At 39.1% G+C, this 24,184-nt stretch overlaps 2 protein-coding genes across 8 annotated transcripts in view; one reads left to right on the forward strand and one right to left on the reverse strand.

Annotated features, from left to right (window-relative positions):
• Positions 1 to 16,435, forward strand: part of gipc3 (GIPC PDZ domain containing family, member 3) — a 16,608-nt gene extending 173 nt beyond the window's left edge. The window contains exons 1-6 of the mRNA XM_030434424.1: positions 1 to 168; positions 3,767 to 3,952; positions 4,338 to 4,518; positions 10,233 to 10,342; positions 11,668 to 11,749; positions 14,833 to 16,435. The exon at positions 1 to 168 is cut by the window's left edge and continues 173 nt beyond it. Coding sequence (XP_030290284.1) covers positions 1 to 168; positions 3,767 to 3,952; positions 4,338 to 4,518; positions 10,233 to 10,342; positions 11,668 to 11,749; positions 14,833 to 14,984 — 879 coding nt within the window. The 3' untranslated portion in view covers positions 14,985 to 16,435. The remainder of the gene's footprint in view (positions 169 to 3,766; positions 3,953 to 4,337; positions 4,519 to 10,232; positions 10,343 to 11,667; positions 11,750 to 14,832) is intronic.
• Positions 16,421 to 24,184, reverse strand: part of tbxa2r (thromboxane A2 receptor) — a 12,088-nt gene continuing 4,324 nt past the window's right edge. The window contains exons 2-5 of one of the 7 annotated variants that reach the window (XM_030434421.1): positions 22,192 to 22,254; positions 21,915 to 21,976; positions 20,787 to 21,673; positions 16,421 to 18,501 (exon numbers count right to left, since the gene is read on the reverse strand). In XM_030434421.1, the coding sequence (XP_030290281.1) occupies positions 18,184 to 18,501; positions 20,787 to 21,584 (1,116 nt within the window). In that variant the 5' untranslated portion in view covers positions 21,585 to 21,673; positions 21,915 to 21,976; positions 22,192 to 22,254 and the 3' untranslated portion in view covers positions 16,421 to 18,183. Of the gene's footprint in view, positions 18,502 to 19,522; positions 19,657 to 20,786; positions 21,715 to 21,914; positions 21,977 to 22,191; positions 22,255 to 24,184 lie in introns of all 7 variants that reach the window. The other 6 variants (XM_030434418.1, XM_030434423.1, XM_030434419.1 and 3 more) reach the window with 6 other exon arrangements.

Raw genomic sequence — 24,184 nt, forward strand, 5'->3', positions numbered from 1 at the left:
CCTCCACCTTCACCGCCACCACCAGGGCCACCAGAGTACCCGAGGCCTAGACTCATCTTCCACACCCAGCTGGCTCACGGGAGTCCCACAGGCCGCATCCACGGATTCACGAATGTCAAGGAGCTGTACGGCAAGATCGCTGAGGTGTTCAACATCTCCCCCTCAGAGGTACAAAACAAGCTCAGCTATGCATGTAAATGTGATTAGGTTTTTTTTTTTTTTTGCATTGTCAGTTTGGTGGAAAATGATCAAGACAAATAACAAAAATGTTGTGATTCCTTTCTTGTATTTCTGGACTAGCAGGCCAGCTACATATACTGAAGGTGTTAGGTTTCTACTCCAGGCTTTTTTCCATGATGCACTGTAGAAGATCATTTGGCCTCACTACTGTCTGCCAGACTTTGTACTCGTCTGGGCCTTGACCAGGATCAATAATGGAAACAGATTATGCTATCAGTGAACAACACACACATAACACAACAAGTTACTGTAATGGAAGTGACTCTAGAGTGAAACAAAACCAGGTGATTTTGCAGATAACAAATAAGGACAAAGAACAAAATTCCAACCGACGCTAATAATTACATTACTGTTCATTTGCCTCATTTGTGCTTCAGTACAGCAGTGCTTCACTTCAACTCATACAGACATGCAGAGCCACGTAAGACAATAGAAAACAGTAGTTTTTTTACTCTGGCTGGTACTCGACATGACTTTTCAACTGACCGTTGTATTTTAGAGACATTAAATAATACATTTCAGATCAGTAGTACTTCCAAAATGTTTTGGGACTAAACAGCTCATTACCACGGCTGTGGAGGATCAGAAGTGTGGTTTGGAAGTCAGGTTACAGCAGGCAGCTGCTCGCAAGGCCAGAATTCCTGAGAAGAAGTCCAGTCACCAAACTTTAGTAGGTCAGGGTTGGCCAAACCACACTGCCGTCTGATACTGCTCTCAATTATCAGCAAAAGGCCACAGGCTGTCTGAGGTGAAGACTTCCATGTCGATATCACAAAAAGACTCGTCATTTGATATATTTTCTGGCTTTTCAGACAGGCATTTAAATGACATTTAGGCAGAGCAGGTGGAAGCAGATACAACAGCAGAGCAATCAAAGAAGGAAACTGTGGCGGAAGCTGATAGTTAAGGAAGAGTTTAGCAAGGCTTCAGGTGCAGGCAACTCATTTTCTGTACATTTAGTCCGCATATAGTTGTTAAGCTGAAATAAAATCTGGTGATTGACATATAATGCATCAATGATCATATTCAAAACTGATATCACAGTATCATTAATTGTTTAAAATGCTGTTTTTTCTTAGTAACCCACGCATGGTATGATAATAGTGGACATATAAGGTGCTGTCCTGCAGCATTCTTCTGTAGATTATGGTAACACACTTGGCAACACAACAATATCAACATTTGGCCTTGTCTTATACTTATCTGTAGTGCTATGAAGGACACCAGGAAGGCCTTTCTTATCTGTATATCACTACGTTGAACATTAATGCCTGCAGAAGAAGCGAGACGACAGATATACTTTTTATCGGAGCTAACCTTGATGATCTTATCAGGCAACTACCAGTCAAGATAGAGTCAAATGTGCTGGCCTGCTATCTTATGTTACAGGAGGTTCCAGTCCTAAAAGCTAAAAGTGTATATCAGGTGGATTTTGATATGACGGTTTTTTTACTGTCAGCATTGATGACCCAGCAAGACTTGCAGTGAGAGCAACAGAGACATTTTTTTAAAACAGTGCCACAGGGCAGCGTAGTCTCTCATCACAGCAAAGTCCTGTTGCAGTCCCATTAAATCTCCTATGAATATGTTTGTCTTCTCATACAACATACTGTATCTCAGCCATGCGGTAGTTTGGCTTAGCTGTGCAGTGTTTATTCTGCTTGCTGGGATAATCTCTAGGGATCCTGAAAGAACAAACAGTTTAGAGAAACAGATGGATAACTATCAGTTGTGAGCAATGCAAAAGTTCGCTTTTTTGTTTTTGTTTCAATACACAGTTTATATCGGAGTTAAAAATCTCTGGCATGTTTCGAAAGTAAAAATTTTATCTTTTTGTTAGGAATTCTAAGAAATTTCTTTACTTGACAGTCGTATACCTGAACAGTCAATTGTTGGCTAATTATGAATAATGTATGAAACATATGTCAGATATTTACCATTACTGCCTAAAATGTAATATCAGTTTGTTCAGTTTATTTCTTAATACCTTCTTACTTACATTCTGATTAAATACATTTTCCTACACCTATATTTTGCATTAGATTTTGACATATTTGATGAGCAAGTATTAGCAGTTTGTAATAGGACACTTTGTAAAATGTTTTATGCCAATCTCAGAGTGCAAGTTAATACTTTTTTAATTGATTAATTATTACTGACTAACCAATTCATTCAATCATTAATCATTAACATGACTAGTTATTGCTCCAAAAACAGATATCAAATGAGATATTATGCAATTAATTGTTTATTTACCTACCTGGATATATAAGACCTTGAACTACAGTCAGACTTCCACATGCGAGACCCTCTGTGGGAAATGTCAAGCCATTAGTTGGTGATAGTGAGATGTACCATAAAGTTTCCCTGACCACGTGGGGACTCAACAGCACAAAGTTAAAGTGCAGATAGAGGCAGAAGAAGAACTCCAATCAGATAAAGGTTCACTCAGGTTATGAATTTCCGTTTGACCTCAGTTTCAGAATACCAGATTTAAATCTTTGGGAGTTTTTGTAAAAACAAAAACTAGTAGAGCTGTGAACTATAAATAAACTAAAAAAAGGGGTATCCTGGAGTTTGAGAAGAGTCTGATGTTCAATCTAGCAATATTAGATTTGCAAACGTTGTTCTTTGAGACACATTGGAGCGAATAAATGACTGTAATTAGACAATATAATTCTGAGATGTAATCAGATTTGATGAATTCTAGCTGTTTTGGAAACATACTCTTTTCTTCTGGTTGTTTTGATTTTGTGACACACTCTTAATTCAATCATCAACCATTAAAAGCAACCATGATCTAAGCAGTTGACTCCTAAAACGAAATGCTTCATCAAAGGTTTCGTGTGCTGTGCCTGATGTTTTTATTATTATAATTAAAAATACAAAGGCTCTAAGTGAATTGTCACATTACTGGCGACTAACAAAATGGCCACAACAGCGTAATGAAATTGTTTGGCTCTACTGCCCTCTGCTGTTTCATATCTATACTATACAACATTCGAATTTATAATGGCTTCCATTTGCTGTTGCAATAAAACAGAAGGAAGGAAATGAAACACCAAGAGATGCCACAGGATTCCCACAGACACTGTATTCACATGTAAAGTAAATAGTTTGCAAAGTATTGTTGGTTTCCAAAACATGTCATTCATTGTATAAAAAGTAACTGAAGCAATTCAAGTTTAAGCTTTAAAAAGTTGTTTATATCTTTTCAAATAGTTTTAAAACAAATTCTCTTCATACAGTAATGCAACCAAAACTAAAACTAAAACTAAAAATAAAACGTAATGGTGAGTGTGGACATTATATCATAAACAGGCTGATATCCCAATAAACAACATCTTCACAAAACTTATAATGTTAAATCTTATCGAGAATGCTGTTGATCGAAGCTGTTGTATCTGGTGTTGTTCTACTTAATTACTTAAAATTGCAGGTATTTATTTTTTTTTTAAAAAAGGTTTCACTTTTGCAAAGTTATTAACAGAATCAGTTAACTTTCTGATCTATTTCTTCCCCTTAGATCCTTTTCTGCACCCTCAACTCTCATAAAGTGGACATGCAGAAGCTACTGGGGGGGCAGATCGGACTAGAAGACTTCATCTTTGCTCATGTCAGAGGGGAGACCAAGGAGGTGGAGGTGACAAAGACGGAAGATGCATTGGGCCTCACAATTACAGACAATGGAGCTGGATATGCTTTCATCAAGGTGAACAAGTGGCAGAACAAAACAGGCAAAAGGACAGTAAACTTTGTTTCTTATTGGCTATAGTTGTATTGTAGAAGTGCAATGAAGTCAACCTTGATTGAATATCAATCTATCAAGCCTCTCACTCTATGTGTTTAAACCCTGTTTTGCTAAGTAGAAAGAAGTAAGATTGTTCTTCATCAGCGCTTCAAGGGTTTAATTTGTGAAACTCTTCAGGCTAGATATGCACCTCCAAGAAAGTTTTGTAACGCTGCAAATTCAATATGAGTGGATTATCAAACCTTTTTCTATTTCCTATAATATTCACTGTTCTGTCACCTGCATTTGGAAATGGCTTCCAAACTGGGCATCTCACACGTGGAATGTTTGAAACGGTTTCTTCCAGAGGATAAAGGAAGGCAGCACCATAGACCGGCTGAAGACGGTATGTGTTGGCGACCACATCGAGGCCATCAATGACCAGAGCATCGTCGGCTGTCGACACTACGAGGTGGCTAAGATGCTTAAAGAGCAACCGAGAGGCATACCCTTCACTCTTCGCCTGGTGGGGCCCAAGAAGGCCTTTGGTGAGTGGAAAATGGCTGGTCTTCACTGCCATGTGCAGAACAGTTGAAGATCGTGAATTCGAAACATATGTACCTAATATATTTCACAGCTGGGGTTCATCTTCAAGTACATTTCTGCTTTTGGTAGGCTGGGACACGTATCTGGAGTAAGCCACTTCTGTCTCTATGCCTTGTATGAAATGGTCTTTGCATGCATTTGGTCTAAAAATGTCATCCATTCCTCCCCTCTGGACTTTTCAATCGCTTGCAGCCTGTAGCATAAATCCATTCCTAAATCAATTAATGGAATGAAAACCAGCAGGGCCCAGGGTACGGAGAACTGGGAAGTGAAAACACAGGAATAAAGAGCAGGGAAAAAGGAATGTTTCTATTTCTCATATCATAAGCTCTCAGTGCACGTGTTAGGCAGATATGTGTGTTGGCTTTCATTTGTTGCCGCTGGATATAGCACTTAAGCACCTGCATCGCAGTTCAAAACAAATGTGTCGTTCACTCAACAAAATTGGAAAAAGAAGAAGAAGCGTCTGAACACAAACTGCCAAAGAAGCTCAGGTCAAACTATGAAATTAGGCACTTCTGATCAAATATGAATCCAGATTCTGTCTTGATGAGCTGCCCCCAGTGCGTGTAATATATGAAAGGACTGTCCATGCAAAGTGTCACACCAACAGCTTCTTGGCCCCAGTGTTTTCTGGTACTTTTCCATGTCTCATCATCAGCCAAACAGGGAAAGACGACAGGAACATTTCAGAGAGTACTGGCCATCTGGCAATGAGCCTGGAAAAGTTATTAAACTTAGCGGCTCTAATTAATTGACCACTATAATGCAAGTGGTGGTGAAGCCCGAAGAATCTTGTGAGTCGGTGGATGCTCTGAAGTGGCTTGGCAGGAACAAGTTGTGAGCAGAACACAGAAAGGAAATAAATCTTTCTGGTTAGTAAATTCAGAATCATGTCACTGAAGTACTCTAGTAATAGCTTTAATCAGAAATTCAATATGCAATGATTCGAGAAATCAACCTTTTAATTCAGTTTCTGAAAATAGGTTTTCATTCTCAATCATGTACAGACAAAGTTGAGAGGGCTTTTAGGGAATTTTCATCTCATTGTTACCACAGGTGAAACTGAGGCTGTTCAAAAGGTGAATACATCACAGTAATGCATTTCAGTATTTTGTATATTCAGCTCCAGGCAAAAGACACGCAGAACAGAAATAAAGCAAACCCTCAACAGTAATTCAAGAAAACAACTTGAAAATAAAACAAACTATACCAATCTAAAAATGCTTTATACCAATAATTTATATATTCCAAACTGAATATTTAACCTTCAACCACAAAACAAAGTCCCCAATAATTATATGGATCGACCTTTTGTGCACGGACGTGAATGGTGTCCTCACAACACAACAGCCTGAAGTTCAATGTTTAGTCCTAAGCAATGAGAACACTAACAGAGACAGAGGGAGAGCACATACTTTGCAGTCACACAGCAGTCTGTGCCAAAGACGGTGTAAATATTTAATTCAAATGTAATGTTGTACTTTCTCCATAGCTTAAGAAAAAAAACCCTGACAGGCACCTTTAGTTATATTTCAGACATTTATAGGAATGGAAATGGGTGAAGACATTCATGGGGCCACAGTGGGTCGCTCAAAGCCAAGTCACTTAAAGGCAACTACGGTTCTCTCTCAGACTTCTGCTGTATTTATATTTCTGTTTACATTTAAAGTTAGACCAAGACTAGAGAGGGGACATCATGCGATATAAAACAGAAACACTGTGACACTGTGGCCTTTTTCGGGACAGTGTCCTTCACTCCTCCCTTTTCCCTTACAAAAAAATACTTTAACTGTCAAAAATACACAAAGTGGGTTATTTAATGCATCCGGATTAGAACATGGAGAGGAAGTGGGTATAGCGGACTGGGCTGGAGCACAGCTGTCGTCAACCTCACTTAACAGACAGGAAACTAAATCCATGGCCAACTTCCTGTTAACAATCAGTATCGTCATAGTAGGCTATACTTTCACTGTACATACTGACTTAAGAAACAGAAAAGTAGTCGACAAATCTTTCGCAACTTTAAGACCTGCTTACTCTGCCGAGTTGTCACAGAACTGTTGCTGTCCATCCATGATAACTTCACATTTGGATTCATTTTTTAAACAGATGTGTTTAAAGCTCCTGTTTGTAAGATGGTAAAACTGACGCTTTGGGTTTCCCAATTCGTCAGATACTGACGCTTTCAGATGGTGGCCGACCCGACCTACAATCCTAAAGCGTCAGTATCTGACGAGTTGGGAAACCCAAAGCGTCACTTTTAGCATCTTACAAACAGGAGCTTTAAGATCAAGAACTGTGAAGTGCAACAGAAATCTAGTCCATCTAACAAATTGCATAATGTACAGCCGTACCATTTTTACTCAGAGGGACTTCTAACAACATGTGTGTATTATCAAACCACAACCTGGTTTTGGAAGAAACATCATCTTTCAGGGTAAATGGAGTGCCTGAGCTGTATTTACAGTTTAGTGTCTGGTATAGAGCAGAACATATCCCTACACTTTTCCTTTATGTACCTGCTAGTCACAATTTTCACGAGTGTAAACTAAATCTAAAGCTAAATCTCTTGACACACTTGATGGCTTGCTGCCAAATCTGGATTAGATTTCATGTGTAAAATGATTTATTACACTAATGAGAAACCTGAATACATCACAGCTGAGACTTCATTATGGCCCTAAATGTCAAGAATATTGTCCAAGGAGAACACTAGAGGGGCTCCTGCACAGCGAGAATAATTAACATTTTCATTGAAAGGGACACTATTTCTGAGAAGAAATTCAAACTTAGAGTTGATGGGGTAATAACACAAACTTTTTTCCCCCCATTACTGAATAAACGAGCAGAAGAAAATAAGGTCCTGATTGAAAATGTCTTCCCTAAAACCACATAGTGCACCTTTAGGACACAGAAGAACCTTGATGTCATTGTCATTGCCATTGCCATTGTCTCCAAAGATTGAAACACAGTACAGTCAGATTTCTACAGTCTTTGTGACTGAGGTGGCAGAAGTTCAGGCAGCAGTTACTTAAGTCACAATTGTTAACACAGATGTTTAAGTGTTTCTTAACTCCAGTTCCAATGACCAGGATGTGTAAGCTTTAACATACTTTACAATAAAGGTGCGATATGTAAGAGCTGGCTTACAGAGGGATAAACAGTAGCTGCTTCCTGAGAATCTGTATGTTTGCATGACATAGCTGATGCTGACCTTTGACATCTCTCAGGAAATCGTTTATTTCCCCTCTGGAATCAGTGACTATTAATACTGAACACAGATGTGCATTTTCACGTCCGCCCCGGGTTTGTAATCACAAAGGACAATTTGAGAAACATCAGCATGCTAACATGCTCATGTAAAGTTAATCAATTTCCCCATCTGAGTTGAGCACAGCGGTTCTCAGAGTTTGTCTTTGGCAGGTCCCCCTTCAGAAGCTGAACAAAAGTTTATGACCACAACCCAAAGGATCTAAGTTTAATTTTGGTGGAATAAACGTCAGCATAATAGCATCAGCAAACCCTTTTGTTTAATTTTCCTACATAAGTCTTATTTGTATTTTATTATTTATTATTAGCATTTTAGGATGCTAACATTGGCTAATTAGTTAAGATTAGACTGATGGGCATGTCATTTGTTTTGGACAAAATATTGGACAAATATTGAATTTTAATGTCCTGGTGGCCTTGGGATGAAAGTCATGGGATCATCAAAGTCAGTAGAATACATCGTGTGCCAAACATGAAGGTCTGTACACATTTTTTTAATCGATATTATCGATGTTGAGCTGTTTCATTGGATGCAAAGGCTATGATCTGCTGGTGGCGCTGGGTGAAAAGCCATAGGATTGTTAAAGTCAATAGGATTCATCCTTGGATATTTCAATCTGACTAAAGTGGAGAAGCAAACAACTAACAGGCTCAAATTGCCAGGCCTAGAGTAACAAAGGATGTGATGATGTGGTAAAATTTCCCTGTAGATCTCAGCAGCTGATTTACAGTCAGCAACTTCATTGTTTCCAGGAATATAGTTTTTTGGGCTCATCAGGTAATGGGACAACAGACAGATTGGAAATCAATGAGTCACAGTTACTTTACAGAACAATCCCTTTACTGGAACATGTCATGAGCTACTCATAATAACACATGACACACGGCTTCAACACTACTCTTTCCATGTGAAGTGTTCATTTCTTTTATACCTGTTACAAAGATGTGACATGTCAGGAAAAATCTGATGCAATCTGTCTTTAGAGAAGTACAACTGGTGTATTGTTTTGAACTGTATCAGATTATGATATTACTTTGGAGACTTTTCTCCCACAACTCATCATCTATCTCCACCACCCCAGCTCAAGTTCCCACGTCTGTTGAAGTGCAGTTGTATTGTGGATCAAATTTGCTGACAGTGTCAAGTGAATTATGGGGATGCATTTCCTCCAAGTTAGAGATATTTTTCTTTTTCATAATCTTGGATTTGCAAGTATCTGTAGAAATTAGAGGTTGGGTTATGATACGATGTGCGTTGGAGTTGCTCAAGTGACATAAAGTGGCCATTTTTATACAAAGCACCATGTCTTTGATGCCCTTAAGCTACCATTCTGTGAAGACGCGACCATTTAAGCGAGGGAGGAAAGCAATGGTTTTCACATATTGGGCTAGTGGTGTACATTTCAGGAGCTTTTATGTATAATTGTATTTGTTTCCAGATTTTGAGAGTATATTTAATGACAAAACTATTCTTATAAGGAAGTTTGCGATTAACAGATTGTAAAGAAGGGCTAGGAGAGAGGTCTTATTACAGAGGGCAAACTCCAATGATGACCGAGTAGGAAAATCACTTTATTCTTCGACTGGGCCCCTTTTCCACCATGATATAATATTTAAGTTGGCAACACAGTAGAGAGATTTAAAGTGTGGCAGGCCAAAACATGATCCATTTTTTTATTTGATAAGATGTTTTTTGTAGTTCCCTAAAAGTGCAAAATGATCGGGTGCAGTTGCTTAAAGTAAGAAAGAGGAGTTAATGATGGAATGGCATCACTCAATATAAAGACATCTTGGAAGAACTACCATTTTAAGAGCATTGATTTTCCAGCTATAGAGATAAAAGGGTTTTCCAGAAATTCATATTTTTCGATTTATCATTTTCTGCCAATTCAGCGGTAGAAGATCTTCTGCCTTTTTTTTTGTTATCGTAATTTCAAGATATGTGGCTGTCTTGAAAGGGCTGGTTTGCAGATATTGTTCATCGATATTTGTGTGGATGGGCATCAACTCACTTTTGTTAGATAGTTTAGTTACAAGCAGCTGAATTGTTTGTCTTTTGGAAGACGAGAACAACACATCAGGAAAAAGGAATGAAAAAAATGTTCCCCGGAAAAAAATAATTGCATTGTAGGAAGGACTTTCGGTTTCTGGCAACGCAGCAGTTTCTTGGGAATGAGTTAGTCATGAGAACCTCAATGTTGGAACAGATACAGAAATGAGTACCACCTGAAAACAACACAATTTGAAGTGACCGATGGGACACTTCGATTTTTAAGTGCTACATTAAAACCACTATGACATCATCAAATAAATAAATAAAAATCCCACTGTGTCTCTTTAATTTGATTAATGGTTATTTTCCTGTTTGCATGCATGTGGTAAGACATGATTGGAATGAGAACCAGAGCGCCAAAATCTAATGAGGGAAAGATGGTGAACGGCAGGGAGACACTGCGTCTTCGCTCCAAGGGTGCTGCTACAGTTCAGGAAGTGGTGAGTTTCACACGCTCTGCAGGACAATGACTGCTTAACTTCCTGATGTACTCTGATAGTGCAACGTTTGCACATGAGTACACAGACACACAAACACAAACAGAACCGAGGTTGTTTGAAACAGCTTCTTATACAGCTGATTAGATCCTTATTATCTCCCCTTGAACATTCTCTGATTTTGGGTTTGTTGATGTCCTAAAACTTTTGATTCCCCCTTAGGGACGCTCACTGACCTGAACTGGCCTAAAAAAAACCCAGTTGACTCCGGTCACGTACAAACTAATAAGCACACACACAGATGCACAATATCCGTTGTTCCTTATCGAAGAATGTCTCTTGGCTTCGTTGGAAGTGACCTTAGCAAACGAAGTGATTCTCACTTCCTACACTTCAATGCAGGATGTTTCCCATTACATTAAACTATGAAACCAGACCTTGCCACTTGGAGAAAGTTTGGTTTCCTGAAACCACAAATACGGAACACTTGACAGGCAATAAGTGAAAGGTACAGCTCACCCTAAAACCAAAAATTTATATTTTATTTATAATGATTTATATTTTATCATATTTTTCACCCATAGTGCTTTTTCTACATTAAGATTGTTTTGCTGAGATGCTGCAGTGTTTTGGAGATATCATAATGTCTGCCTTTTCTCGAATTTAATGGAACTAGATCAGAAAAAATGCATTTGAAAAACTCAGGAGCAATGACTTTTTTCAGAAATCATGACCCAGTTGCTTGAGATATTCCACAGACCGTGTTGTGAGAAGCTTCATGTAGAAATTACTTTCTTTAACATGCAGAGGGAAGCATGCATTGTCATGTGGATAAGAGACTAGCTAATGCTGCAGCTAAGCCGAGGAGGACACCATTAATGTTAACATCCTGCTGTAGTGCATGCATCCTTCTGCGCAGCTACACAGTTAGTGGGTGTAATTCCGCAGTAAAAAGTAGTTGATACATGAAACTGTTCACAACAAGGTCTGCGGGTTATCTCCAGTAGCTGGGTCATGATCACTGGAAAGAGACATTGCTGTCGAGCTTTTCAGATGCATTTTTACTTACGCCACAACAATCTTAATAAATAGAACTACGGGTAAGCAGAAAAATACGTGTTTTTGATTTGGCTGTGAACTGTCCCTTTAAGAAACCTACCAGCAAACCTACACTTCAATATATTTATAAACATAGAGAAGATAGGTGATAAACAGTAGCCCTTGGCATGAGAAGATTAGCTCTCATAGTGTTTATATCACCATATTTAGAGTGTGAACACTAAGAATTTTCTACTAACATTTGTTATTTTCCGGTTCCACTCTATCAGCAGAATGAGTTTGAGGAACAGGCCACCAAGAAAGTGGACGACCTGCTGGAGAGCTACATGGGCATCAGGGATCTGGATCTGGGTAAGACCACCCACGTGACACTTCTGTTCTTAAAATAGACAATACCTTCGAGTCCACATTTGGATGTACGGAAGCACCGTTGGCACACAAACCCCAAGTCAGTTGTGTTTACTGTGGGCTGTAATAGACTGGCAAACTGTTCCATGGCACCTCAATTCTTCTCTGGCATGCTGAGACAATACCGCCCACTTCAACCCTTGGATAGAGCAGTGAAACATTTCTTCTCAGATTTTAAACTTACCACAAATCATCCAGGATACTTAAGTCTGCCTCAAGGGAGCTGTTGGGAGTGTAGTTTAGTTTTCTTCCGTTCTTTTTTAAACATACATATTTTTCTGTCAGCATTTTTTACCCTAATTTCACCACAGCCAGTGAGGTCATGCAATTTTCTAAAAAATTCCAGGGAATATATCTTTAGCGTTCATGATGTGACACAGTGGTGGATGCAACTAATGACAGCAATTTGAAAAAGAAAATAAAAGTACCGCTCATGGACTGTTTGCAAGTTTGTTCCAACACGTTCGTCTGCACCCTCATGGTTTTCTTCCACTTCTGTGGATAAAGCTGCTCAGTTGTCCTGGACATGTTATGCATCGCATTTTATGCTCAACTGAGCAAACTCCACCTGCCAAGGAAGAGGATGGTCAAGGATAGACTTTTACACTCAATACCAATAGTTTAAAGGGACAGTTCACACCCAAAATCAATACATGTTTTTCCTTTGACCTTTTTTGCTATCTATCCATCTATATAGGTTTTGTGCAGACTTTTGGATATACTGGCAATGTTGCTTCTCAGAAAACATGACCCATTTATCCAAGATAATCCACACACCCTGTTGTCAGCAGTTTGTCTACAACCACCAACCATACAACACCACCACAGAAGGGCAGTGAGCACATAGTCAAAGTTTGTGCTCATGACAGCGTGGGATGTAAACATTGTAAGCAGTCGATTACCGAGTGCAGTAGAGTCCCGCAGTAATGATCATCATTGAGCTGCGGAACTCTACTGCACTCGGTAATCGACTCACAGGGCTTCCCCACAACAAGGAAGGCTTCTCGGGTGGTGAGATTTTTTTATCTATTCCAACAAATCCGGCAACGATATCAAATGTTTGATGCCTCGAAATATGTGCTGGGACCCTATTTCTAATGTTGCTGAAGTTTGGTGTTGTTCTGAGCATTATTTGTGGCTTTGTGATGGCAGTTTTATATTTGGACCCATTTACTGCAATGTAATGTTGTCGTGCGGTCGTTTCTGAGGATGCTAAAACTACGTTAGCTAGCGGTCTGCAAACTTTATCTCTCGAGAGGGAGTCTAACACAGTTTCAAGATGTGTTAGACCATGGATTAAATTTACACCGGAATATCCCTTTAATGGCTCCTCTTTGGCTGATCTTAAGCATAAACTAGCCTCTTGTCCATGAGTAGCTGCATCCTTTCTTCTGCTAGGTAATACAGTTGGCAGGTGTAGTTCAACTGAGTTTTTGTTGAGTTTTTTAGATGCTTTTTATTTATTAATATATTAGGTGCTTTAAGCACCACAAGCTGCATAGCGTCTACAGTAGTTTCATAATATTTGTGATAAGGCAGACATCTCTTTGCCTGATATCTCCCAAACTCGGCAACTCACACTCAAATAATCTTGACAGATATATACCCTCTACAGAAAAGTGGAAAAAATGTGTTTTGATTTGGGACTGAACTGTCCCTTTAAGCACAAATTACAAAAAATTGTCCGCATCCTTTGTGGGCTACTTGCATGAATCCCTAATGATCATCATAACAACTGGAAAATCCAAAAAAGAACTGTCATTTATCGTTTTGCTTCTTACTGCTGAAGTCCCTTGAAAGCATCACACATTTGAGTTGGGACCCTCTATCACTGCCAGAGTTTCTATTATGTCCTTTCCCAGACTTCCAAGGCCGATGATCTGATTTCCAGATGGACATGTGGCTGTGACCTAATTTAAAATAGATTAATGTTGTTTGCTTGGAACGTAGCCTATACAAATATGTTTGGTTGCATATTTTCATCCAAGCATTACTGAGCAAGGATGGTAAAATAATCGTGAGAAAAATTCTCAAACAATATGATTTAGACATTTGTTTAGAGAGAGAAAAACGGCTTGTTGACCTTAAAATACAACATTCAGCTTTTTGCATGCATCAGTGTATCAGTGGCTAGCATACTAATTATTTTATGATGTACTGTTTGGACAAAATATGTGGAAACTAAGATAGTCTGGACATATGATTTAGACCATATATATATATATACATATATATATATATATATATATATATATATATATATACATATATATATATATGGACTGACAGTGCATTAAGTCTGGGATCATATTTCATATTGCTTCCTGATACGGTTCACTGTATATTCAGGCATCAAATTAGCATTAAGATACACAGTTTCTGGGAAAAAATGTATGAATGAATGTATGAATATGAATGCTAGGTGTGTCCTGCATATGCAAAAGAAAATACTGTGGATAAAGTAGATACATGAAGATACTTTATGATGAGATGAGGAGTGTTTTCACCATTTCCCACACCATTTGGTTACCCACTGAAGTATATTAATGGCTGTCCAAGAACATGACATCAGTGAGGTGGCTCCCAAATCTCTAGATGATTGCAATCCTTGGGAACAACCAGAATATCGGTCATTTTCCGCTCCTGTTAAGTTAAACAAAAATGGCAACGTGGGTGTTTCTTAAGAAAACTCAGATAAACAGTGTTTTTCCAGTTCAGTTGGTGTCTCATGGAGAGCCTACCCATTAATATTTGAACAAACAAACAAATAAAACCTTAAAAGGTGATGATATAATGTAAATTAGCTTTTTTTGGGTCTCCCTCTGCCTTATAAATCACATGACTAATCAGCCAATTTGATGAGGTAAAATACCAGAATACAAAATCTAGAATAATTTTTGGTGCCTGTGGATTTTGACTTTGGTTGACTGAGAAAGCATACGTAGTGACCACAGCCAAAACTTGGCAACCAATTGCTAATAACACTGGAATGATTCAAGTTTTTTCCCATTCCTTGTTTTCTGCAGCAACCACCATCGTGGAAGCGGGCAAAGACAAGAAGAACCCAGATGACTTTGCAGAGGCCTTGGACTCGGTTCTGGGAGATTTTGCCTTCCCTGATGTGTTTTTGTTTGATGTATGGGGAGCTATTGGAGACGTCAAGAACGGCAGAACTTAGACATTTAAGACATTAAGAACGTGTATAAGCTTTTAATGTTGCCTTCGCAGTCCTTGCATTCATTTTTAATCATGTTCTTTCAAACCATGATGGGGACTGCAATTAATTCAGCCACTTCCCTTTTGAACAGTCAAATGAGAATAAAGCGCTCCTCAGCAGCTCATCACTCTTAATGTCAAATATTTGCAGAACAAATCACAGGAAATTGCAGTGTAGTTATAAGACATTTGTACTGATAATCTTGATATTTAGCTGATGGTCTTGTTCTGGGAGGAAAACAGTGACCATAAAGTTAGTTGGTTGACCAAAATACAGGCTTATTCAAATTTGGATCGAAGACAAAAGTTTACAATTTGTTTAGAGGGCTCCCTCCACATACATACAGAGCATTATGTGAAAAATGTGTTAACACTATGTCAGGAACTGCATCATCCAGCCATCTGGGAATCAAGGAAGTTAGATATGATCTAGTAAAGCCTTTTCCGCTGATGAAGTACCACAGGGGAATACAGGCGAGGAACAAGGAAACAGTTTTGGGTCATCCAAAAGTCAGAATGTATAAGCCTACATCTACACTACTATTAACCTATACAAGCTTAATATTTACATGCATGTTTCATGTTAGAAAATATTTTTCAATGTATTTGTATAATATTCATTTTCTTAATAGAAGCATAAGTGGCTCCAGTGCATGTAAGTACTTAATACTAAAAGAGTCTGTGTCCTCCAAATATGGACTGGTCTGAGATTGGATAAATTATTTGTTTTAGGACATTATTTAAAATTGTCATCTGAAAATGGATAATCTGTGTCAAGGAGGACAATCTTCATCTGCAATCCATTTTCCCCACATGATCATCAAACAGAAACTGATCTCAAAGCTTCCCACAGTATGAATACAAATTAAAAAACAAGTTGCCTGTGTGCATGCAAACATTTTTCTGAGGAGCTCCCTGAGGCGATTTTTGCCTGAAAAACCAAATGAAGGTCTTCATGCTCGTGCATTGATATCAAATTAACACTGCATCACACACTCAACTTTTTTCCCCACAGGAAACGTCTCTAGTTTGTTTCAGAAAGAGAATGTAAATATACTGCTTTCACTTATCGTAGTTTCACTTTCTGTCCGTCACAAGAGAGGAAGCAGCAAACTACATGTTGGAGTATGACAGTTACATGTTTTCTGGCACACCAAACAATTTCAACAATGCATAAAGTCACTTTCCCCCCCGACACAAAGGCAAGTGAACACTGACCCGCCAAATTTCAAACTGTAGTTTGAGTCGACGTCACTCATTCAGGCTGCTCTGTTTCAGCGACATCATTATTTGTCTGAAAGTGATTTTGTTTTAAGACTTTGTATACGATTGCATCTCGTTATGAAAACCTGCATATGTATAGCAAGTAAATTGTAAGTAAAGAGGTTGAAATCATAGTCGTTTGGATATAATACTTTATTTTTGAAGTACACTCACATGCCACTTCTGTCGAGCACATTCAACATTTACACTTCATTTTCACTGGAACGACGCTTCAAAGGTGTTAAAGCAAGACACATCTCAAACATCGTTAGCGGTCGGCTGAGTGATTTCTTCGGTTATTAAGTGACAGTCTCACTGATCAGTTTGAGATGGTTAGCTAAACTTCTTATTCCAATTTGTATTGAAAATAATTGACTAATTTGAGCAATTAAATGGGACATATGTCCGTTTCCCAGATGGAAATATTGGACTTATTCAGATCACTCGAATGACATTATATATATTTTCTTACTTACTCTCACTTGCACATGCTTTTGACCTTCTGCACATACTTTTTATTTTCCCTCACTTAAAGACATCTGTTGAGTTTTTCAGCACAAATGAATTAGCATAAATACATATACATACATATACTAATGCCAGTATACATAGGAGAGAATATATTTGGGAGATCTGATAGGAGTGTTTGGAATTAAGAGAGCCCAACCGCACCAGTGGTACAGAGAGTAATCAGTAAAGTGGTAACATTACTTATCAGATAATCTAATAGTGCAATATTATATTTATTTAATACTGTCATAGATAGTAGGCAACTCTAATCTTCATATGAGAGAAATGACACGTAATAAGATCTTTCTATCAGTAATAATCAACAGGTATTGTGGATAGTAAGCAATGTAAATAGTTTAACCTTTAATGCAGTGTAATACATCTCAAATAAATACAGTCAGCATTACATTTTCCGGTCACATTTCTGAGGTTGACAGTGGAAAAGAATGTTCTACTATTGACACTAGAAGCTCATTTTCTGGTTCTGTGCCCTTACTTTTACATTTTTATTTTTACAATAATCTTATTATTCACATTTTTTTCTGACAAACCACAATATCTCCCATATTGATAAACACAAGACAAGAAGACCCCATAGAGGGATTCTAATTCTATAATTCTCTGATTCTATGATCATTTCAAGGTTTGGGGAGTTTGATTTGCTTCACATGCATCACCAGAGCAATAAACACATGCATTGTGCTGTATGAACTTGGGAAATTGAAAGGGTTTAGGATGGCTCTGGCAGGCTGAGCTATGTTTAATTGTAGTGAAAGCATTTTCACCTCTCCAAGATTAAGATTAGAAAGTTTTCAGTGTCTGATGCTCTGGTGATCAACTGCTCGAACATTGCTGTATGAAGAACCTTCATCAACACATTACTGTATGAACATTCACTGTATATAAAAACTTCAGAAAGGCAGTGATACATGAGCAGTAGTGGGTCTCAAAAGCATCCAAGCAGACCTAAGTGTCCATGTGCTTAAAAGGCATGATGCTCATCCAGAATGAAGTATCACATTAAAAAAATTGCCTGAATGACCACAGAGTGCCTCAATAACTGGACTGAAACAATGTTTGAAACTCAAATATCATAAAAGCACTTGATGGAGCAGGCCATGTATAGAGCAGTGCATGTATATGGCTCAAATCTGTTTCCGCAGAGATATGTATATGGTTAAAGACAGCCAGTGCACTCTCTTTGTACTTTCCTCTATATCAAAGTGTCATTGCTAATACTGCTGAACATGTCAATGCAATAAAATAATCAGACAATCAGCAATCCTGCATCTTATCCTGGTCACAGGGTTGAAAACACAGTCAATCACATCGAACAACCCCTGATGACACCAATCAGTCTGCTGCAACATCAGCTCAAATCCGACCAATCACGGACAAGGAGCTGGCTCCTTCTGTGTAGATGTGACATTTGATTTGTCCATCTCTCCTGAGTCATCCGAGCCCAGAGCGCTCGCGAGCGAGGGGCGAGTGAACCTGCGGACGGTGTCTCTGAAAGACGGGTACAAGCTCATGATGGAGTCCCGATGCATGTCGAAACGGGGGTAGATTCTCTTGAGTACTGCCCGGCGAAACAGGATGTATACCCACGGGTCCAGGATCTGGTTCCAGGTTGCGAAGCGTATCCACAGCAGCAGGTATCTGATTTGGAGCCGACCACCGGATAGCACAGTTTGTGCGATAAAGACCTGTTATTCAAAGAGGATGGAGGACAGGAGTGTTGGAAGGATGAGGTGAGATGGGATGGGAAGAGAGGAAGTCAAACAGTTGCAGGAGAGAAATGAGGTTAATTAAAAATATAGTTGAAAAGAGTGGGAAGGCAAGGATTAGAAATAAGGAATGAGAGAGAAAGACCAAAACTGGTTAATTCACACAGACACACATGTGCAAAGTCCACTAAGGCTAATTTTGCCATGACCCTCCTGAGGCAGTGGCCACAGCCTTATTAGCATTAGCCCAACAGTGTCTTGTGGGGTAAAACATGCTAACAAGCTCCTTTAGGAATGACAAATAGAGTTGTCTCAGTTTCAACAGTTCTCTGTTGGCATAGGAACAGTGCAAGAAAGAACAGTTACATAAATTCACTTCATAGCGTTTCAGAACTGTTGCATGCAAGTGTCAAGATGATCGAGTGCAGACCACAGTTTTTAGTTTGTCAAACTTTTCTCAGAGGCAGAGGTGATCCAGGAACTGATACAACCAAAGATTGGACAACTTTCGCAATGTTTATCTCTTATTTGTGAGGATTTCTGTATCTCTGCTTCAAAGAAATGTTTGAGCAACTAAATGCAGCTACAATCTGCAGATCATGAAGCTATCAGGGTTTAGCAAAAAAAAACCAAAAAAAAAAAAAAAACCCATCTGTGTTAGTTTCAGGAAATGAGAGCAATAAACAAACTGGACAAAGGGCTTGAAACTATTTAGTGAATTGTTCATGATCTCACTGGGAATGGAATGAGTATACATAGTAGCAGCAAAAGGGACCACTGGCTGCACTATGAAGCATGCTCCTGCAATGATACTTGAGTGATGGAAGTTGAAAGTCATGGATTAAACTGTGATGTCCATCCACAAATTTTATTGGCACATGTTTAGCACATGCTGAGGCATAGCCATAGCTCAAAGTTATGATGGTTGTGAGAAATGAAAATGGGAAAGATGTGTTATTATTATAAACTTTGATTACATTTCTGTTACATAATTACTCGCCTTAGCCGGGAAACTTTACACATGATGTATATCCAGGGGTCAAATATCTGATTGCAGGTGGCCAGTCGTATGCAGAACAAAACAGTTTCAGTTCCTACGCGCTCACCAGTCATCACGCACATCAGTGTGTGTATCTGTGCAGGAGGTCAAACAACTGGGGTTAGAAAAAGGAATTGCGGATGAATATGAGGTCCAATCAGATGGCTTGACCCTTCTATTCCTTACTCTGCATGTTGGGCCGAAAGCAACACAGTGACTGCACCAGTTTTCATCAGGATTTTCTCACTTTATGTAAATGAAAACAAGAAACAGGTAAACAGTATTATTTTAAGTCATATGTCACGATCTCTTGACATAATGGTGAGCTGTTTTTTTTGTAATTTATCAAAGGGCTCTCCGACCCCAGTGAACCAACAGTTCCGACAGATAAGCTTCCACCATAATGATGCTGATAATCTCTTATAGCACAGACAGGAATGAATGCAGACAACTAGGGCAGGCGCTCTAGGTCAAAATGTAATCTGTAGAAAAAAACTGTCGAGAATATTTACAATTGACAATATGGTCATAATTTAACCTTGACTTAATTTTCTTTCCAGATAAATTTGGCTAACCAATGGGGTTAGTTGTCACCATCTACGATTGCTTTGTCGTTGCCATGTTACCTTTGAGTGCAATGTTATAACCGAAAGAACGAATTGCTGGAGCACCAGAGTTTTCCTTTAAAGGCACTGATTGCACGGATGACATGTTCTAAAGCTGAGGTGTATCATCTCAACTCAAGCATTAAGGGGCACTTTGATCCAGGGTAAGACCAGAGGGCCTTTGGATCAACTGTTTAGGAAGGTGCATTGCTAAGGGGAAATGAAGCATAGAGAGGGGAAGCAGAGAGAAGGAGCTTAGGACTTTGTGATTAAGTGTAGATGTTGGTAAGAAAGGTAAATTGACTGAGTAAAAGAGCTCAAAACACTAGCAATCTAGGCAACAACAGGGACGTGCGTTGTCAAAGGAAAGCTTGACTCAGCAAAAATGGTGTCAGCACTTCCTCCACGACCTTCTGAGCAGAAGTTCAAACCTCAATGAAGTAAATAAATTTTGCTGCGACTTCTCGCAAAGCTTTTCTCTGATGTTAGCTAAAGCAACTCACCGAGCCAGGATTTCAGTTTTAGACAGGAGTTTGATATTCATTATGGCTTCATCATCTTCCAGACATCCAGAATGAAACACGTACGCATACTTTCTTATTTCAAATGTACAAACTCACCAGTAGGGGGCACCAGCAGATAGAAGCGATGACCATGATGAAGATGAGCTGAATCATCATCTCCACTTCATGATCTCGGCGGCGCTGTGTCTTGCCCTGTCCACAGCACACCTTGATCAGGGTCACCACGCTCACCGTGTTCAGCAAAAACGACACAGCGATGCTGGTCAGCCCGACCAGGGAGAAGAGCAGGGAGAAGGCCATGTCGTTTCCCTCAGCGCTTATGTTGAAAAAACACCAGGAGCCAGGTATCTGCATGTGATAGCTTCCAACGCCGATAAGGGGCAGCAAAGATATGCAGCCGGCGATGAACCACACCATCAGCACCATGGACACTGTCCGGCCCTTGGGCATGCTGGTGGTGCGTGCAAATGGACAGTTGATGCCCATGAAGCGCTCCACGGCCATGGCGGCACCAAGCAGCAGTGGGCACAGTCCATAGAAGACCATGGACATTCCCATGAAGTTGCAGAAGTGGCAGTTCGGATCTAACTTGCGCCAATCAAAACCTGTGATGTGGAAGGAGATCACGATCGAGCCTGTGACCAGAAGACCCATGAAGTCAGTGACCACCAGGCCGCCCAGGAAAATCAGGAAGAAGGAGCGCGAGCGGCTGTGCGTCCGCCGGAAGGACTTGAAGAGAGCAATGAAGGCGATGAGATTGGAGGTGAGACCCAGTGCGGTAAAGACGGCTGAGAAGTATTTTGAGGCGACTGGGGACGTGTAATTGAATGGAGGGTTGTTGATGGAGTAGCAGACTGGGGTAAAGTTTTTGAGAGGCGGGGTTGAGAAATCCATAGTTGTTAGCTGGTGTGGGTTGTTGATTTCAGATGACTCAAAGATGGGAAGACAATGCCAGTGAGTGGAATTTCATTTCTCTCTCCATCCTCAAAAGAAAAAAGAAAAGAGCTGAATTTCGGGATGTGCTCTATAATGGGAAGAGAAATATTAAAAAGGCATTAAAACATACAATATAATGAAACAAGCAACAGAACAAAATGGAAAGAGTTGGGCAGGTTTTGATGCAGTTCAAATGTGTCAATCTTCACATCCAAGCCAATGTGAACAATACATTTTTGTTGCTGTATGCTGCAAAATTCCAGGTGCCAGAAATGTGTTTCTTTTCACCTGTCCATTTTCTTCATATGCTTTTCAGAGTCATGTAAGGCGGGACTGAAGCCTGTCCTTGCCTGCAGGAGACAGAATGAAAGAAACCCCAATTTTTTATCTTGACAGACGATTATTCCTATTGGCTATTATAACACTGTATTCACAAAAGTATTGCTGAGCATTGTTGTATTTTACGACAACAGTGTCCAACAGTACAAGAAACAGAAGTCGGTCAGATGATTTAACAGCTCGTAACAGCGGTGTAGCCAGATTATCGAAACCAGTGAGCACCAACCTGGATTTGTGCAGTGTGGGTGATCTTCGTCTGAAGACGTCTTTACATCCTCTTTTCAACCAGCTACAACATAGTTTCAACATCAACGATAGATGAAAGTTAATGTTTTCGATACATTACTCAAAATTAGTAAGGGATATTGGGCTGTTTTAGTGTTTTACCTCTTTGACATATCTGAATTTTTATTTTGTGTTGTGTGAATATTTTGGGTCCCCCCAGAAAATGCGACACATTTCATTTGACTTTTATTGCGTATTTATTTACATGCATATATACTGCCATATCCCTCAGTAATTTTGAGTAGTCATTAACTAACTATATAGGTTCTGAGCTGTCAACAGGAAGCTTGCAGGGCATTGTAATGGGAGCAGTTATATAAATGTATGTTAAATTACACTTAGTGCTGTAAAGGACATGTGGAAGTACTTAGAGCACTATGGTTGACCACTCTGAAGCCTGACTTGTGGAGCATTTCACACAAGCTGAAGAAAACTACAAGGCTTCACCCACTAAACCAATAGGTGGCTACGCAGGTAAACCAACCATTCATCATCGACAAAATTGGCAGTTTGATCCCTGACTTTGTTATTGCTTCACCTTTCAGCGTCTACAAAATGCAAATGTGTAAATAAGCACATTTCGTCATTTTGGAGCCGGACAAAGCACCACATCTAAACGTTTTAGTTGAAAAAGCAGTACTGATACTCCGGTTGAAATAAGGTCTAAATGTGAGTATCTAATCAATGTGTTAAAATAACTGGTGAGAAAACTTTCACTTTTAAAAGTGAAAGTGAACCAGTTCTGAATGTCTATTCACCAGTGACCATAGATGTTTTTTAAACAGGGAAAACACCCTTTCTGAGGGAAAACTGAAAATGAAAGCATCCAAAATGTTCCACATTGTACAGGAAACACTTGGCAGCATCAGCAAAGTCACAAAAGGTCAGTTACTGCAATTATTTCACAATTTTCCTTCATTTTCACTTGTTTGATCATCTTGACTGCTCTTATTTCTGTGTTTGTCTGACATCTTCTTAAGTGATGTAACAATGTTCCCAAATTTCAGCAATGTACTTGTCAGGTACAGTATAATATATCAATAGAGGTCACTGGTACAACTAGAAAAATAATAGTTCAAAATAAATGAAAAAAAACAACAACAAACTGATCCAAAGCATCTTGTAGTACAGTGAGTGCATTTTTAGGATTGGCCTTACAAACCACTTAAAGTCAATGTAGAAGCTCGGAGAGAGCACGTACATAACACCCACAAAAACACAAACATACAGTGACAGCATGGGACAGAGATGGCGAGAGTGACACAGAGACTGAAATAGACAAGAGAGTAGGAGAGCTGGCACATCCTGGCAGGAAGCGCAGTTCTGTGAACAGTACTGACAGAAACACCAAAAGGAAATAAACACATAGTCTATAATGTTACCCCAGTGGTCTGTCTGATTGTATGAGCATGAGTTCAAGTGGAGTGGAGGTGCACGTAAGGCCGGAGAGTGAGGTGAAATCAAATACAGGAGATAAATAACAATAAAGTTTCTTGTTCTTGAACAAATGTTTGTTTGATGACATATGAGATGGCTATCATTCTGAAATTAGATGGAGGAATAAACAGTTAATATGAAAATTCCAATGAAAAAAGAACCTCATTCAAATAAACTCAGAAAATAATGATATAAAATCATACCTAAGCTAACAAGAAATTTTTAATTAAAACTCTTAACCATTTAATAGGCTATCAACATAACTTCTCACTCTGAACATATGAACTTCCTGTGGGCATCCTGGCACTAATTTAATCAGTGTAGAGAGAGTATAAATATGTTTACTAAAGGCGTATTATCTGTGTAGGTGTAATATTTGTCAAGATGTTATGATAAAACTGTATGAGACATTGAGATTAGGTTAATAAAGTAGAGAAAGAGAAAAAAGAAAAAGAAAGACAGTGGAAGGCAATTCATAGATGGGGATTATACAATTA

Source organism: Sparus aurata, chromosome 11 (genome assembly GCF_900880675.1).
Source record: "Sparus aurata chromosome 11, fSpaAur1.1, whole genome shotgun sequence".
In the NCBI taxonomy this organism is placed as follows: Eukaryota; Metazoa; Chordata; class Actinopteri; order Spariformes; family Sparidae; genus Sparus; species Sparus aurata.